Source organism: Petromyzon marinus, chromosome 66, assembly GCF_048934315.1.
Source record: "Petromyzon marinus isolate PM22_M1 ecotype Great Lakes invasive population chromosome 66, UKy_Petmar_22M1.pri1.0, whole genome shotgun sequence".
In the NCBI taxonomy this organism is placed as follows: Eukaryota; Metazoa; Chordata; class Hyperoartia; order Petromyzontiformes; family Petromyzontidae; genus Petromyzon; species Petromyzon marinus.
Genome location: NC_133732.1, coordinates 6,397,222 through 6,416,381, shown reverse-complemented (window position 1 = coordinate 6,416,381; position 19,160 = coordinate 6,397,222). Strand labels below are relative to the sequence as shown.

Below are 19,160 nucleotides of genomic sequence, written 5' to 3'. Positions count from 1 at the left end.
ACACTCATCTCATCCAAAAAGGTGTTGCGATTACGCAACTTCGGCAAACTCTTGCAAGCCGTCTTGCCAAAAGATACAAACTCAACTGTGTTTGAATTCCTGCGCTTAATTATGCAGGTATAAGTTGCATGCCAAGTTTTTATGAGTGGTTATTAAAGTCTTGGCTCAGACCACGGACTCATTTTACTTGAGAAACCCAGTATCATTATGTTGCGACTGCTTTAATTCAAATCTTATAATAGAGTAAAACAACCCTAGTCAGTATTAGTGAAACCTATATTCCTATCTAAGACCTTGTTGCCAGTATCAACGTTATACAAATTTATAATAGGTTTTAACCTTGCTAGAAATAAAACTGGTGTTAAGATGTTCAAACACAAAATAGATACGCACCTATTGCAAGGCACCATCAAGTCTATTAACCACACACACTTTTGGCAAAACATGCAAACATACAAACATGCTCTTATAATATACGCATTGTCTTTGAAACTGATCGGGCTACACCAGAGACATCCTTCTTCATGGCCTTGTCTCGCCACCAGTGTTAGCCCAGAGAACGCCCAAGGTTAAACAGTAGAAAGGGAATGCACTTATCAAAGTATCAATAGCTCAAGTTGAGCAATTATATCTACGGGATAGATATCGTAAAGATATCCACGCCACCCACTCAATCAACTACCCACTCTCCCAACTACCCACCTACTCACCCACTCACTCACCTGCTCACGTACCCCTCACCCACCCACCCACCTACCCACTCACTCATCCACTCACTCACCTACTCACACACCCACTCACCTATCCACTCAAATACTCACCCACCCAATCACTCCATAACCATTCACCAACTCGCCTACTCGCCCACCCACTCACCTACTCATCCACCCACTCACCAAACTACTCACCCACTCACCTACTCACCCATCCACTCAATCACCTATCCATCCACTCACCCACCCAACCACTCACCCACCCACTCATCTACTCACTCAACTACTAACCTACCCACTCACCTATCCACTCTACCAGCCACTCACCCACCCACTCATTCACCTATCCATTCACTCACCCACTCACCCACACACCCACTCACCCACCCACTAACCTACTCATCCACCCACTCACATACTCATCCACCCACTCACCTACTCTCACCTACTAACTCACCCACTCACCCACTCACCTACTCACCCAATCACTCACCCGCCTACTCACTCACTCACCCACTCACTTAACTACTCACCCACCCATTCACTCACCTATCCCTTCACCCACCCACTCACCTACTCACCCAATCACTCACCTACTCACTCGCCCAAACAATCACCCACTCACCAACCCATTCACCCACCCACTCACCCACCCACTTACCTACTCAACCACGCACTCACCTATCCACTCACCCATTCACCCACCCACCCACTCACTCACCTATCCACTCACTCACTTACACACCCACTCCACCTATGCACCCAGTTTAGATGTTTCACATTCCTCAAGGAGCTTAATTGACTCTGTCTGACCTTCACTCAACGCATGTTTGGTCAGGGTGTGACCGACTGTTCACAAATGTGCACCTCGGAATGTGGCTTTTTTATGTTCCCGTCATCACCACGTCAATATATAAGCATCGACGAGCTAATTTGGCACTTGGCTATAACTCCACACACTCGCAAGATTCGTAAAGCGCTGCGACGCGTCCTCTCGTAGCTTAGACCCGACGTCATTGTTGTAAGTCAGTAGCTAGGCACGGCTGGTGAATCTGCCAGACTTCCGAGTCAAGTCAACTCACAACACCTGGGGTCTGTCGCGTGACCTCCTGTCGGCGAGCCTTCGACGCTTCACGTGGCCTCAAAGTGCACCTAGCCTGACACAAGCGCCGTGATGACATCACGGCTTTTTCGTGATTCATTTCTGACTCTGCATGCGAGTGGTGAACAGTGAGAAATGTTTCGCAAACCTGCTTCAGGTAAGATCGACCATCGACTGCTGTGCTTTTATAGTACTGAACTATCTTCTTTGGTTCTTTCGGTAAAGTCACGTAGAATGATAATAAAATAATAAATTGATAAAATAAAATAACACAATAATATTCTCACGACGTTTCGGCCACAACACAAGCGGCCACTCCAGCGCTGTCCTACCAGACAGTCTCGCCCCCTTCACCTGATGAAGGCCGCTTGTGTTGTGGCCGAAACGTCGTGAGAATATTATTGTGTTATTTTATTTTATCAATTTATTATTTTATTATCATTCTACGTGACTTTACCGAAAGAACCAAAGAAGATTAATCATTGCAGTCACGAAAGCTTTAAATCGAAAAGTACTGAACTACTTGACCAAACACGTATCTTTGCTGTTTCTTATTTGACACGGTAAGATCCCACAGCTGTATAGCTCTTCTGCAGAAGCGACCTGGCTATCACAAACTATAGTTCAATTGAAGTGGCTTCTCGCGCGGACACTCACAGCAGACGCACACTCTGAACGCGTGATGTCGATTCAGTGTGTGCAGCGGAGGACCGGCATGTCGACTTACAAATCAGCGTGACCGCGGGGACAGAGAGATTCACACTCCAAATATAACGATGGCGTCAGAGTTTGTACCGATACCGCGACCGTCTATAAATCAGGTGAGGGATTGAACATCTCGCCACCGCGGTGAGGTGTGAACTATTATTTGACAGGTGGTGGACCGGTGGTATAGTAATTGCTGTTGTTGATTGAAGGTTGGCCAGCAAATGTCACTGGGACACGAATAAAGTAACGTGAAATCCACGTAGCTTTCCTTTACACCATATGGCATTGGTGCAAGCACGACTCACTATGCTGATGAGACACTAGATGCAAGGGCAGACCTTCCTCATAGGGGAACGAGAGCGCCAAGTTCAGTGGGGGGCGCGAAATTCGAGGGGAAAATACAAATTCAAATAACGAAAGTGTCAGTGTTTCAATTCCCCGTGCGCATACAGTGGGAATGTGAATTATAATTCAACTCTCAACGTTTATGAGAATGTATTGGTCGGACAGATAACGGAAGGACGAACCGAAAAAAACCCGATAATTATGCCCGTGTGTTAAAACAAATACGCTTAAAAAACATTAAACTGAAAATCGGAGATCGCAGGGTTTGCCCTAGGGCGCCAGTTGCTGGCAACTCGTCTAGGGCCGCCCCTGAGGCTTAGGCAGGAGATCTTCCACGATGGGGTTGCGCGCATGAATGTTGAACTTCTTTCGCACCGTACCTGGCCAACTGCTCTAATCAGAGGTTCGGGGGAAGGACAACAAACTAAAACCAGATTTCGCGTGATAATGATCTATGCTCCTTGAGGAGATCAGCAATGTGTCGTGGTTCAATTGTGGTAAGCGCACTTTGTGTGTGTGTGTGTGTAGTCCGTGCAACCTTACAACAATGTACTCGTTTGGCAACTGGAAACTAATGCAGCTCGGCGAGCACCAGACGGACACGGTGTCAGGTCTTGCCGTAACTGGTCGCGACACGTCGTGCCAAACGAATGTCGTACTGGCTGCAGCGTGCTAATGCTCTTGCCAGACATCCCGTAAAGTAATTGACTCCTGTCGAAACATCGCTACACGACTCATCAGTGGTCGAATGTTGTCTTAGAGCCCTGATATAAACACTGCAGGACCTGACTGTGTTTTTGCACGTTGTATTAAAAAAAAGTATGATGCCGAGGCTCTATAGATGCGAGTAGAGAACTGAATCCTGGCGTCTGTGACCGCTACACCCGATCCTCCCAGAAACATTTTTTTTGCCTGAAAATGTACAAGAACGAAGCAGTCGGACTGAGTCATCAATTGTCAATGCACGACTGATATACGGATACATTCTCAATCCACTGCTGAGATTAACGCCTTGCCTGACCATAGGCAATGGGGGTTGGTGAAGTGGGTTACCAGGACCCGTTCAGTTATTACTCGCCACTGACATTAGCCTTGACCTTCAATCAAATTGAAGTTGCTAAATTCATGAGCACTCACTGGGCCGACCGCTTGAAGCTTTGTACAAACAAGCCGTTAATAATCAAGTTGACAATAAGAGAAGTAGCTATCGACTTTGTGATGGGGTTCACTTTGCGAATGCCTCCCTGGCACGTATTGTAATCCTAGGGCCACGCAACGTACGCTTCATAGGAATGGGGGCCATCCATTTAGTACGTATGCATGGAGGGGTGAGGGGGGGTTAACCAAAATGCGTACGATTGCGTATGTGGGGCCTACTGACAATGTACACATAGGAAAGGAGGGGGGGGGGGGGTGAAGCCTCAATAATAATTTGTCTACATTGGCCTTCAAATGAGGTAGATAGTCCGGCGGTTGACAATCTGTTTGCTTAAACACGTTAATATTATTCATCCTTGATAGTTTCTGCGTGGATTCAATATCTGCCGTTTTATAGGATTCGGGGCGGGGAGGGGGCGTCAAGAGTATGTACGCAGGTGGGGGTGTATAAAGTACGCGTGCCTACAGGGAGGGGGGGAGGGGTAAAATTTTGACAGATTTTTGCGTACGTGCTAAATGGATGGCCGCATGGCAGGTGCAAAACTTTAACTTCACTGTGTTTTTTGATGAGCACATTATGCTCATGCCCAGGGATGCCAAAAGTTGTAGTATGGGCGGGCTAACAGCCAAAAAATTGGCTCGTTTCAATCCACAAATCGATCGTCTGTGTGATCGAGCAGCGATCGAGCATTGAATTTATTCGTTTTGCAGGCCAGGGCTCCACATGTTAAATCAATCAAAGTGTACTGGTCGCATACACAGTACAGCTGATGTTATAGCGGATGCAGCAAAATGCTTGAGTTGTCAACGCCACAACATTGCAATAGAATGTCTAACAATTAAGCAACAACAATCAGGACGGCAAATTAATCTGCTTGGTCCGGGCTTTACGAGCTCTTTAACGCCTGAATAATGGCCGCCCCACGGCGTGCAGGTCGTGAGTGTCGATGCTCACTGGTAAAAGTGGACAACATTGATGTGTGAGCAATGAGTACGGTACAACATTGGATATTGCTGCAATGGGGCCTTTGCCGACCACCACGTAGCACAGCAAACACACCAATCAAAATTCCAGTGCAATAACATTGATATGTTTGTTTTTTTAGATTCATCGCACACTGAGAAAAGCAACTCGGGGAACTACCGCTACGGCCCTAACAGCATCCCCCGATATAACATCATCTCGCCCAGATGATGATGATGCTGGCCGTGCACAGTGCTGTGAGTATTCGACCATCATTCTAATATAGCCGAAGGTCGAGACGAAGGGGCAGCCTAAAGGAGACAACCACATTCACGTTGTCGTCTTATAATCGCCATCTTCGTCTGTGATCGATCCACAACTGGATAAAGGCCTCCCGCAGCCATCCAAATGTTGCAGGGTCACGCGATTCAACAATGATCCGTGTGATACCCCGACATGAGCTGCTTTCATCGCTCCGTGTCCACCGTTGATGGACGTTCTCTCGAGCGTGTTTGTTCTTTCCTTCGGCTGTTCTCTCACATTCGACGTGAAATCTCGGCCATCGGCCAGCCATCCTCTTCCACATTCACACCGAAGTAACTGCCTCGGTCTATTTGTAACTTTGTTAGCGACGTCGACTTCGGCAGGTGGAGGGAATGGACGTCTGTGGAAAAAAAAAGAGCTTCTCAGCTCATCGGATTTCCTCCGGGATAAATAAAGTTGCTGATGCTGTGTGCGTTCACGTCTGTGTGCCACGCGTGCTCTCACACCAGGTGCTGCTGGGAATCTCGTTGGGGGCCGTGCAAGCATCGGATGGATTTTGCAATCCCTTCACGCAATATCCAATGGATGGGCACTGTTGTGATAAGTGTCCTCCCGGTGAGCGGCCCAAAATGATTGCAGAGACAAAACCAAACATTGACGTTACACCACCATTCACTGTGGTGTACATATCTCTCTCTCTCTTTTTTATATATATTTTTTATTTTTTTTATTTTTACGATCAGAGGAAACAAGAAGATGCTCGGTGTAGTCTGCACTTTGCTTCGTTCATCATTTCGTTTTTTTGTGTTTTTTATGCTTTGCTTTATGTAAACCCCCCCCCCCCCCCTTTTTAAATGAAAGAATTAACAAAAGATGTATCGCTCTGCTCTTCTTACCCCTTCCCTCTCTCTCTACCCCCCTCTCTGCCCCCCCTCTCTCTCTTCCGGACTCACAAAAGACAGTCCATCAAACAACTCTACCGTCGGCCCTGTACACCTCAATGCTTCTGACATTCCCCCTCTTCATCGGTGTCTCTTCCTCAACAATTAGTGTTGCTGTATTCTTCTTCTAGAAAAGGGGTCCCTAACCCCCGGGCCGCGGACCGGTACCGGTCCGTGGCCTGTTAGGAACCGGGCCGCACAGCAGGAGGTGGTGAGCGGTGAGTTCCCACGTGGCCCGCCCATTATTTTATCATTTACCACTTCCATCCGCGCCTCTTTCCCGCACTGCACACTCGTCTCAGTCACGTGGTGTTGCCCACGAGCTCTAACCCCCTAGTAGCCACAATGAGTAAAAAACAAACGTCGCCGGAGAGCTTCTTTGAAAAGGGGGAGAGACCCAATGATGAACCCCCCCCCCCCCCTCCCCGGGTCCGTGAAAAAATTGTCATCCACGAAACCGTTCCCTGTTGCCAAAAAGGTTGGGGACCGCTGTTCTAGACGATTTGAATAACAATGGTGTGTGGAGAACAACACTCTGCTGCAAGACGTAAAGCAGATCAATAGGACGTGTGGATGGTGCCTCCAGAATCATCTTTGCTCCGGGATTCCCTGTTCTCTCTTGCTCCCATTGATTCGCTCACTTTTGTCGTTCAAATCGTCTGCAGACGAACTGCGGCTCCATAAAAAAACAGCACGCAAGATACTTTAATCTGTGGCCCTCTATGTTGGAGATTTTCTTCCTCCCATTCGTTTAAACTTGCCTTCATCGGGAAGATGTTCGTGCCCTCAGACGACATTTATTTTGCTTCTGAAACTGTTACGCACAACAACCCTGTCATATTACCGACCAGACAGGCATCGCATAACATCAACGGGCAACAGCTTCAGAGCATAATCTGTTTCATCCTGGGCTTCGCCGCGGTGTTTTCCACTCGTAGATCTCTCATGGGTCTATGTCTTGCCATGGCCCCCTGCCCCCTCAAACGGTCTACTACTAAATCTTCACTTAAAGTCTACTACTATTGAGCTTGTCCGGCAATCTTTTTTTTGATGCCCTCCACCCCAGCTGGGCATTCGCATTCATTGCCTCTAGGGCAGCGGGGCCATTCTTGATGTTGGCAGCCAGAGGCGATGGGGCCAGATGTGGCGCACCCCAGGTGAACGTTTACAGTCGCCGGCTAATCTCGCTCCTTCAACACACCGCCTTTACGCATCACAGTCGGGCAAACAGCGATAGTCGTCTCTTGACAGTCACAGGGTTGATGCTTCTGGGTCCGGTACTTTCGCGGTGGTGTTCTCGCATCCTTGGTCCGAGTCTAATCGGTGGACTCCAAAGAAAACGCCAGAAGCATTGCCTGTCCAAACAAATGTAGTGGCAATAGTGCTTGCACGCGGTGTGAGGGGACTAGTGGCCACGCGAGGTAATGACAGGGAAGTCAGCGTACAGTACGAGTGCTCTAGTGGCCACGCGAGGTAATGACAGGGAAGTCAGCGTACAGTACGAGTGCACTAGTGGCCACGGGAGGTAATGACAGGTGTACCGGTTGTGAGTGCGAAGGGACTGGTGGCTACGGGAATGTTCGAGAAGGGAGCGTGGTCAGGTAACGGAAGAGCACGGTAGAGTCTGCCGGTAGAGGGAGCGTCCAGAGTCAGCGAGGATGATCGAGAAGGTGGGCGTGGCCTCGTGTTGATATAAAAGGGGGAGATGCGGGGGAGACTCGGGGCTGTTGCAGTGGGATCTCTGCCTGATGTCAAGTGAACGTGTCTTCAATAAAGTGCCATCTCAAGAGAAGTGTGTCAAGTCGTCATTACGCTAATGCAACCTCGACATAGACACAGCCAGATGTGTTGAGGCCCTAATGCAGTTTGTTATCTTATTCCTGTACAGCTAATTGTGATGTGATTGCATTTTTACGCTTTGGACATTGAAGCTTTCGAGGAATTACGCTCCTTCTATGCAGGCTCCAGTGAAAAAGGGTTTCCCTACCTTGAAACTCGTGCGAACAATCATCGAGAGTGACCAACCACAGTGTACCGAGCTGTAACGATAACCAGCGGAGGTGATCACGGACTTCATTTGACGAGGGTCTTTTGATTGGGTGACAGGATCCTTTAGATCCGCCTGGTGCACAGTGGACACGCCGACTTGCTGCCAGCCCTGCCCTGAGGGATCCTACACCTCTGAGTACAACACCAACCCCATGTGCTCGTACTGCACACGCTGCGTTCAAGGTGAATTTCACTGTCCATCCACGTTTTAACACAGCGGAGGGTAGCACGTTGGAGAGAATGTCATAAATGAAGGCCCACGCTAATTTAACCCGCGAAGGCTTTTTGCCACCTCTATTATGAAACGCCTTTATATTTTGGGGTCATATTGTGTGGGAATTTCAATGAGGATATAGCGATGCAACCCTTCGCCAACACAGCTGAATAAAATCAAGTTGTCACCTGGGGAAATGTGCCAATGGTTTGTTTCTCGGCAAACTGGTTGCATTCAAAAAACAAGTAAAAATGTGACGATTGTACGACGCTTCGACTGAGAGTACACCCAGCATCGTCAGGCATTAGCCAGTGCTCAAACATTGCGTGAACGTGTTGCACTCCCGAACTGGAGAGCGTGCGTCCAGTTCGGTGGCTGAACGTAAAAAATTTTTTTATAAAGAAAATCAGTGAATTCGGATGTCAATGGGCGCACAACAATGGATTTCGTGGAGGTGGGTTTCCATTAATCTGGGATTTCAGCTGGAACCCTCAGGTCCTGTACAAAAGACGTTTCACTTTTATTTAAGGCCGTTTCTCACTGCCTCACTGCTTAGCAACATCACTGCTGTCAATCTGATATTGGTGTCTCTATCTGCCCACGATTCAATATAAATAACAATATCATTCCTGACATTCAACAGTGTTGACGCATTATACATTTAGTTTTGGTGACCTGTTTCTAACGCCTGACACTCTGTATGCTGTGTGTAACGCTGTGTAGGCTACGGGGATTATTATAAACATTTTTGTAAATGTAGTATTTGTTCTTTACGAAATGTGACATATAGACATTTTTTAAATTAAATAAATTCAATACAATCTTCAAATTTTAGTATTTTTAGTTCAATGAAAATGTTATTAACCCGTTATATGACGGACAATCACACTAGCTTAATATATTAAACACTACAACAATAACTTATTTCAGTTACGCATTGTTTATTGTGAGATTACTTAAATTAGCATAATGAGGATTACTTAACGATTACGGTTCATTAAACAGACTTCGTTGTTACATTGTAATCGAATCAATTTATCTAATTTGAACGGCTAAAGTCAATTGATGTTTTGATTCGTTATAATTATTGTGATAAGATTTAATTCCTTTCCAGGCAGTCTACTAAGTTGACGACTTTCGGCCCAGTTGAAGTTTTTATTTTATTTTTGCAATTTAAAAATGTTCCTTAATCATTGCCAATGACTATAATAACACAGACCATAACGTTATCAGAACTAATCGTGTGCCCTTTCCTGATTGACGCACAGTGTTCTGCAACCACCAGCAACTTATTCTTTGGTTCTTTCGGTAAAGTCACGTAGAATGAGAATAAAATAATAAAATAACACAATAAAATTCTCACGACGTTTCGGCCACAAGGCAAGCGGCCGTCTTCAGGTGAAAGACCTGTCTGTACCTTTCACCTGAAGACGGCCGCTTGCGTTGTGGCCGAAACGTCGTGAGAATTTTATTGTGTTATTTTATTATTTTATTCTCATTCTACGTGACTTTACCGAAAGAACCAAAGAAGATGAATCCTTGCAGTCACGAAAGCTTTACATCGAAATTTCACCAGCAACTTGTCCATATTGTCAACGTAATCAGTTTGACAGGAATCTAAATCAATTGGCACATCTGTCCAGGTGACAATATGCTCCTTATGGCTGTGTCCACTAGGTGGATAGTGCATACCTCTAATTTACATTTTACCAGCATGATCTTAAACTCGGAATATAAATTCATATGCCGCGCATGCCGATTAAGCGAGAGAAAAAAATAATCGAAAAACATTACCTGTTTGTGTGGTTTTTGCAGCATGTAACCAGGTGAAAATCGAGGACTGCATTCCCACTCGAAATGCGAGGTACGTGTAGGATAATAAATTATTGGGTGTGAATATTTTCGTGTGTGTGTGAAAAAGTGCGTTTTTTTGTGTGCAGCTATCGTGTGTCGTACCAGCCTTCGTAGGTGCTCGCTAACCATATGTTGAAAGCAAGGCCGTAATTGTAATATATATTGGGGGGTGGGGGGAGTGGACACATCCCCCCCCTCATTATTCAAATATGCTCAAAATGTCCCCCCAATATATTACTCTAAAATAGATATCTGTTTATATGATTGTGGTTATGGTTGTACTTTATTAATCCCTAATCTCTGCCATTACATACAAGGTAAAAAAGAAAAAAAACAGAGCAATGTAATACAATACACTATTAAACATTATTGTACAAAAAAACTCCATCCTATGTGTTAGTGAATTTTTTTAAATATTTTAGGCAGGAAATTCGTTTTTAAATTTAGATTTTTTTTCTGGCGGGGGGGGGGGGGGGTGGGGACCCCCCGGAAGATTTGGTCCCCCCAAATGTTGACTCCATGGCTACGGCCTTGGTTGAAAGGCTCCATGGGGGCTAGAGTATTTTGCACTCTACTCACGAGTGAAATCGATTGTACTCCTGCATGGCATTGGTGGGAGATGAGGCTTTAGGATCTGCTGCGCTCCAAGTCCAGGAGATTCTCAGAGAAGAGCTCCAGGACCTCAGTGACCTTAGCGATGCCCTCAGTCTAAAAACATGTTCCGTGGTGAGGTTTATTTTAGGTTGGAGCCTGATGCTCTACCCTGGTCACGTGTGAGCTCTCGCCTCGATAACATTGAAACGATATTTTTATTTAAAAAAAAAAAACCTCATCGTAATAACGGAAGGCTTAAGCGTGGTCCTCACTGCCCTTTTACGTTCTTGTAGAAATGTCAGCAATCCCCGATGCGTAAATCCCCTAGGGCATTGGAAACGGGGGAAAAAATGATGGCCAGCTGCTTAAGCCGATCGCTACTGAGGGCTTCCTGGTTGCACGCGTTTGGTTTACTCCCCATAGGTGCGGCTGCGGGAAGGACCAAAACATCACGAAATTGTCCGCCAATGGCACCTTATTCTGGTGTTGTCCAAACTGCCCAGCGGGCATGGAGATGCTGAACGAGTGTGAGATACCAAATTGCATCATCGTTCTCATCGGTTCACCATAAAAGCACCCACAGCATCTCGTGAATGCGGTACAAGGTCAATAGGGCTCACGGTTATTCGAAGATACTCCTCCAAGGAAAAAACCGCAGCATAATTTATTTTAACGATAAACTATTTTTATTTACCGGGCAAGGCCAACTGAGCTATGAAACTCTTTTTAAGAAGCGACCTGGCCACAAATGATAGCCCAATGAAGTTGGCTTATCACGTGGGAATGTATGGCAGCCAAATACTGTTAAACGCATGCTCCTAATATGTGGAGGGGAAAAACCGGAGGAACCGGAGAAAAATTCACGCGACCACGGGGAGAGAGAACCATCAGACTACAAATATACAGCAGCAGGCGTCAGCGTCGTGATCAATCCCATGACCTCCTGCATACCAGGCGAGGTAGTTAACATCTCCTAGCCACCGTGGCAGTAAAAAATAAACTCATTTGCTCTCGGACTCACCGCTGGGGTGCGGAATCCGTCGGGTCTCGTGAGTATTCGCCGCACTTCCCCCATATGGTTGATACGTGGCTAAGAGACACCCACTGCTGGGCGTGCCCCCTAGTTAGCACGCACACACAAGTGGTTAACACACACACGTGGTTAACACACACACGTGGTTAACACACACAAGTGGTTAACACACACACACGTGGTAAACACACACACACACGTGGTAAACACACACACACGTGGTAAACACACACACGTGGTTAACACACACACGTGGTTAACACACACACACGTGGTTAACACACACACAAGTGGTTAACACACACACAAGTGGTTAACACACACACGTGGTTAACACACACACACGTGGTTAACACACACACAAGTGGTTAACACACACACAAGTGGTTAACACACACAAGTGGTTAACACACACACGTGGTTAACACACACACACACTTGGTTAACACACACACACGTGGTTAACACACACAAGTGGTTAACACACACACACGTGGTTAACACACACACAAGTGGTTAACACACACACAAGTGGTTAACACACACAAGTGGTAAACACACACACGTGGTAAACACACACAAGTGGTTAACACACACACGTGGTTAACACACACAAGTGGTAAACACACACACGTGGTAAACACACACAAGTGGTTAACATACACAAGTGGTTAACACACACACACGTGGTTAACATACACAAGTGGTTAACACACACACGTGGTTAACACACACAAGTGGTTAACACACACACGTGGTAAACACACAAGTGGTTAACACACACACGTGGTAAACACACACAAGTGGTTAACACACACACAAGTGGTTAACACACACACAAGTGGTTAACACACACACACGTGGTTAACACACACACACGTGGTTAACACACACAAGTGGTTAACACACACACAAGTGGCTAACACACACACGTGGTTAACACACACACGTGGTTAACACACACACACGTGGTTAACACACACACAAGTCGTTAACACACACAAGTGGTTAACACACACACAAGTGGCTAACACACACACGTGGTTAACACACACACGTGGTTAACACACACAAGTGGTTAACACACACACGTGGTTAACACACACACGTGGTTAACACACACAAGTGGTTAACACACACGTGGTTAACACACACACACACACGTGGTTAACACACACACGTGGTTAACACACACACGTGGTTAACACACACACGTGGTTAACACACACACGTGGTTAACACACACACGTGGTAAACACACACACACGTGGTTAACACACACACACGTGGTTAACACACACACACGTGGTTAACACACACAAGTGGTTAACACACACGTGGTTAACACACACACGTGGTTAACACACACACGTGGTTAACACACACACACGTGGTTAACACACACACACGTGGTTAACACACACACGTGGTTAACACACACACGTGGTAAACACACACACAAGTGGTTAACACACACACATGTGGTTAACACACACACACGTGGTTAACACACACACACGTGGTTAACACACACACACGTGGTTAACACACACACAAGTGGTTAACACACACACGTGGTTAACACACACACGTGGTTAACACACACACACTTGGTTAACACACACACGTGGTTAACACACACAAGTGGTTAACACACACACACGTGGTTAACACACACAAGTGGTTAACACACACACGTGGTTAACACACACAAGTGGTTAACACACACACGTGGTTAACACACACAAGTTTTTAACACACACACGTGGTTAACACACACACGTGGTTAGCACACACACGTGGTTAACACACACAAGTGGTTAACATACACAAGTGGTTGACACACACACGTGGTTAACACACACAAGTGGTTAACACACACAAGTGGTTAACACACACGTGGTTAACACACACACACGTGGTTAACACACACACACACACACGTGGTAAACACACACAAGTGGTTAACATACACAAGTGGTTAACACACTCAAGTGGTAAACACACACACACGTGGTTAATACACACACACGTGGTTAACACACACACACACACGTGGTCAACAGTAACCACAGCGGCTCGAGACTCCGGGCTGAATAGGCTCAAGCAACACCGCGGAGTGTCCGTGTGGATGTCGAATGGAATTCCCTTTCCAGGATGGGGCTCGTGTGGGACTCCCTTTTAATGCGCACAAGACCATCGATGTAGAAGTTCTCACAAAAGCAGCGCCTCTCGTTTTATGAACCCAAATGGATGATCATGCGAGTTGACCTCCGTCCCCCGCTCTCTACCCGCCCTGCAGGTTCCTATACGGATTTCGTCACCAAGTGCACGGACTGTCCTCCAGGCACATTCAGTGACCAGCCCGGGTCTCGCTGCCGAAACTGCACACGGTGGGTCCAGCGGAGAACCCACCTTTTGCGACGTCTCCCGTTTTTTCCCCGTACTCAGAATATTTTTTTTTATTTACACCGGAGGAGGGTATCCGATGAGCCGAGAAGCTTATATTTTTTTCCACAGATGTCCAGACGTGGGGCCACGGGGTAAGAGCGTTCCAACAAACAGCAAAAGTACAGGGAAGGCAAACAAATCACCAAGAAGCATCAAAAAATGAAATTGAACCGTCCCCACCCTACCTGGGCAAAGCCTACTGAGGCATTAACTTCCCTTTCAGAAGTGACTACAGTTAGAACGGGGCAGCACCTATAACAATAAAACTTATCTGTGGGGATTGCCCCATCACTGCGCCAGTCGTTATCACTCGATGTGGCTACAGAGTGCAGCGAAAAATCCCAATTCGCCACCTAGTGGTGACGGTAAATTCTGAAACTGTTGGCCGTGCGTGCGCGCGTGTGTGTCTGTGTCTTTGTGAAGCTGTGAACGAGAGCTGGCTCCGTGTACGAACGCCACCGACGCCGTCTGCAGCGGTACGATGATTCTACATTCACACGGCAGTGGTTTAGCAACAGCAAGGGATGATGTACATGTTCTTCATCGGTACTTCTCCGTGTGTTCTTAATAAATGTGTGTGTGTGTGTGTTGTTAACCAGACCCAGATGTATCTGCAAATGGCAAAGCACATGCAGCGATAGCTGCAGGGGCAGCAGTGAGTCTCTCCCTCTTGGTTGCTGTGATGATGGTGCTGATGTTGCTCCATTCCCGTCGTGCCTCCGTTCAACACAAGGATGCCCCTCTGAGCGACTCCAGTTCCATGGAGAAGTTGTCCACCCAAGGCTCCTCAGCAACCCTGCAACGCCCAGACGAACAACAGTCAATGCTGAATGCTTGCAATGACATCGAATGGTAGTGTATGGTGTAGTGCATGGTGTAGTGTATAGTGTAGTGTATAGTGTAGTGTATAGTGTAGTGTATCGTGTAGTGTATAGCAGTGTGTAGTGTAGTATATTGTGTAGTGAATAGTGTGGTGTATAGCAGTGTTGAGTGTAGTATATAGCAGTTTATAGTGTAGTGTATGGTGTAGTGTATAGTAGTGTATAGTGTAGTGTATGGTGTAGTGTATAGTGTAGTATATAGTGTAGTGTATAGTGTAGTATATGGTAGTGTATAGTGTAGTGTATCGTGTAGTGTATAGCAGTGTGTAGTGTAGTATATTGTGTAGTGTATAGTGTGGTGTATAGCAGTGTAGAGTGTAGTATATAGCAGTGTATGGTGTAGTGTATAGTAGTGTATAGTGTAGTGTATATAGTGTAGTGCATAGTGTAGTGTATAGTGTAGTGTATAGTGTAGTGTATAGTAGTATTTAGTGTAGTGTATAGTGTAGTGTATAGTGTAGTGTATAGTAGTGTATAGTGTAGTGTATAGTAGTATATAGTGTAGTGTATAGTGTAGTGTATAGTAGTATATAGTGTAGTGTATAGTAGTGTATAGTGTAGTGTATAGTAGTATATAGTGTAGTGTATAGTGTAGTATATAGTAGTGTATAGTGTAGTGTATAGTGTAGTGTGTTGTGTAGTGTATAGTAGTGTAGTGTATAGTGTAGTATATAGTGTAGTGTATAGTGTAGTATATAGTAGTGTATAGTGTAGTGTATAGCAGTGTAGAGTGTAGTATATAGTAGTGTATAGTGCAGTGTATGGTGTAGTGTATAGTGTAGTGTATGGTGTAGTGTATAGTAGTGTATAGTGTAGTGTATGGTGTAGTGTTTAGTAGTACAGCACAGTGTTGAAGAGCCAAGCCACAACATTTACAATCTGAATACGACGTTTAGCCAGTAATTACAGCTAGCTTCATCAGGCGACAGACAGATTTGTGGGGACATCCTTCTGTTTCGTTACTTAAATAGAGGGATAGATGTGATGACGTCACTAGTGAAGCCTATAGTGGAGTGTATTTATGTTGAACTTTTTTCACACAGTACATAGCCAACCATACATATCAAAGGTGTGGGGAAGGACAACAAACTAAACACAAAAAGCCGTTCTAAAGAAATTAGTTTTGAATCTATATTTAAAAGTGCATAGCGCCAATGACTTCATTATTGAGAGCAAGAGCATTCCAGACAGCCGCAGAAGCGCATCTGAAAGTGCGCGACGCGTATACAGCAGTGTATTTGTTCCATGGTGAGTGGCAATCCACTGCAAGGATGATTGGAGTTCGCATAATGATGGGTTATGCTCCTTAACGAGATCAGTAAGGTATTGTGGTGGTTCAATTGTGGCAAGCACGTGTGTAACGAGCGCGACCTTGTAACGTATTCGTTCGGCAAATGGAAGCCAATGCAGCTCAGCGAGCACTGGACGGACACGGTCGGATCTTGCAGTACCCGTCACGGCACTTGCCAGAGACGTTTGTACACGCTGCAGCTTTAACAGCTCCCTGTAGGGTGGGCTGGTAGGAACATTGGAATTTTGCGCAATTTTATTACACCCAACAGCACGAGATTTCACTTCTTATGAAAGTGGACGGACGGACGGACACATTAATTTATTGCAGGCTGGTACACTCAGTTTACAACTTCGTTCCTACCAGTATAATGTTTTTTTTTTACAGGAGTTCCATAGCATAGTGAGTTGCGATAATCGAGCCTTGTCGATACGATGCTACGCCCCACCGTGCTGGCTATGTCATGACTCAGCAATGATCAAATGCATCGCAGAGCCCTGACATGAAAATTGCAGGATCTGGCTGTGATTAAATGACATAGTCTGGTTTTAGACGGCGTTACAATTCAATTAATAGTTTGGTTGGAATTGTGAAGTGAATTATCATGTAAACAAAATGGAGTTAAATATCTGCATCGACTAATTGAGCATATATTATTGCGTATAGGCATTAAAATATTGTTACTGGGATTTGTTTTTTTATATATATTTGTCTATTTGATTGACCGGCCAAATATAATATCATGATCGCTGGCCCTCACTGAGGCCAGACTCACAGGAAGTGATCGAGCCACTTTTGACGATGCAACCGTTATGCATTCGGGGTGTCAACGTCTTGTTTGTGGGGTTGCACTGATCATCAGGCCGACTCTCAACAACTCGCTTATAGCATGGACACCCGTCTCACCACGAATCTTGCTGGCCAGGATACAGCATCGACATGGACATCTGTCGCTCCTTGTTGTACATGCACCAAATGAACAGTCAAGCGCTGATGAAAAAGACCACTTCTGTGATCAATTACGTGGCTCGCTACTTTCTATCCCAAGGCAAAAAACACAAACATGATCATTGGAGATGTAAATGCAGTTACATGCAACAACCGGCAGCGGCTTAGAATATGTTATCGGGCCTTTTGGCTCTGGGATTGCCAACGACAATGCTCCCAAACGTCTGTCCTTCTGCTCATCTGAGGACCTCACTGTTATCGGTATCGTAGACTGAACATCCACAAACTTAGATCTCAAACGATGGTCACACAACGAATGAAATAGATCCTATCAGTCAAACCGGGTTTTCCATGGAACAGAGGCACCTGCTAATGCACAAGTTTCCCTCCGCTCCCCAATACTCGGGAAATCATCAGCCATTAAGCGACATGATGTCCAGAGACTCAGGGACAGCCACGATACTGCTGATAATATAAGTTCTCCAGGGCAGTTGAGTCTCACTTGGCAGCCTCCACCATCTCACCACAAGATGTTGATGTTGAATGTGCTTGGTCCCATGTTCGAGACTCTAGTACTCTGGCCGCTGAAGCTACGGAAGGCCTCCAAAATCGTGTTCGTAAAACCCTGGCTCTCTGATTCCACCTTCCAGGGTTTGGAACAGAAGGCAGCAGCACGGCAGACTGGTAACACCAAGCAACATTGCAGGCTTCAGGGAATTTTCAGAGGGTGTGTGCGTGTGTGTACAGTTCGGTAAAACAACCCCCTACCTCCTCGTTGGTGCTGGATGGCAACACTGTGGTGAACAGTGCCGGGTTGGAGGGCCAATGTAGATTGGCGATTCCCCCTTATGGCGTTTGTAGCCACCACAGCGGCCAAATCGGGGCTCTGGACGGGTGTGAGGGGCTGGTAACTCCTCCACCTTCAAATAAATTACTACGATACCATGGGAAAAAAATCCAATATGCTGTTCCAGCATTGGCGCATCCACACATCATGGATGCACACTGGGTCCAAGCAAGAACATCTGCTGGACTATATAGTGATAGAACAACAGATGCGGGCCCATGTCCTTGACACCAGGACCTACCGTGGAGCTGATCTGCCCACTGACCATCGACTTGTCAAATGAAAGATGCGCCTGCCATTCTTCCACTCCGGTGGTGGGTGTCCACCCAGGACCCCATTCAAACGAAGTGGCCTGGTCTCAGATAGCTGATAAAAGTTGGAAGCGAAAGTTTCATCATCGCTTGTAGCTTGGGTTGGCATCGTCCCCCACTCCTCCGGATGTCGAGGGGAAATGGGCGAGGTTTAGGACTGTGGCTCATGCAGTGGCAATGGCTGCGTTGGGTACACGGTCCAGACCTCCCCAGAGGCTCTGGCTGACAGAGGAGGTGTTCAGGCTAGCTGAGAAAAAGGGTCAGGCCCACTATCATCGTCTACAGCATCTCACATCAGAGAATGAGGCTTACCTCAGCCTTCGCTCAGAGGTTTGGAGATCCGTGAGGCGCTGCAAGGATGGGTGGTGGTCGTGGGGTGCTGAGGAAATGGAATCTGCCTCAATGGCCCGCCATCACACCTATGACCGTCATTAGGGGAAAGAACAGTGATCGAATCTCTGACCCCCAGGAACAGATTTGCAGATTTGCTGA

The 19,160-nt window shown here is 46.3% G+C and overlaps 1 protein-coding gene across 1 annotated transcript; it reads left to right on the top strand.

Moving 5' to 3' along the window:
• The first annotated feature begins 1,528 nt into the window (after positions 1 to 1,528).
• Positions 1,529 to 17,252, top strand: LOC116956553 (tumor necrosis factor receptor superfamily member 3-like). Its single transcript, XM_032978249.2, has 10 exons — positions 1,529 to 1,972; positions 2,510 to 2,636; positions 5,133 to 5,247; positions 5,764 to 5,869; positions 8,302 to 8,427; positions 10,274 to 10,322; positions 11,330 to 11,433; positions 14,242 to 14,332; positions 14,814 to 14,866; positions 14,990 to 17,252. The coding sequence occupies exons 3-10, from the start codon at positions 5,218 to 5,220 to the stop codon at positions 15,244 to 15,246; spliced, it is 816 nt and encodes a 271-aa protein (XP_032834140.2). The 5' UTR covers positions 1,529 to 1,972; positions 2,510 to 2,636; positions 5,133 to 5,217; the 3' UTR covers positions 15,247 to 17,252.
• The last annotated feature ends 1,908 nt before the right edge of the window (positions 17,253 to 19,160 follow it).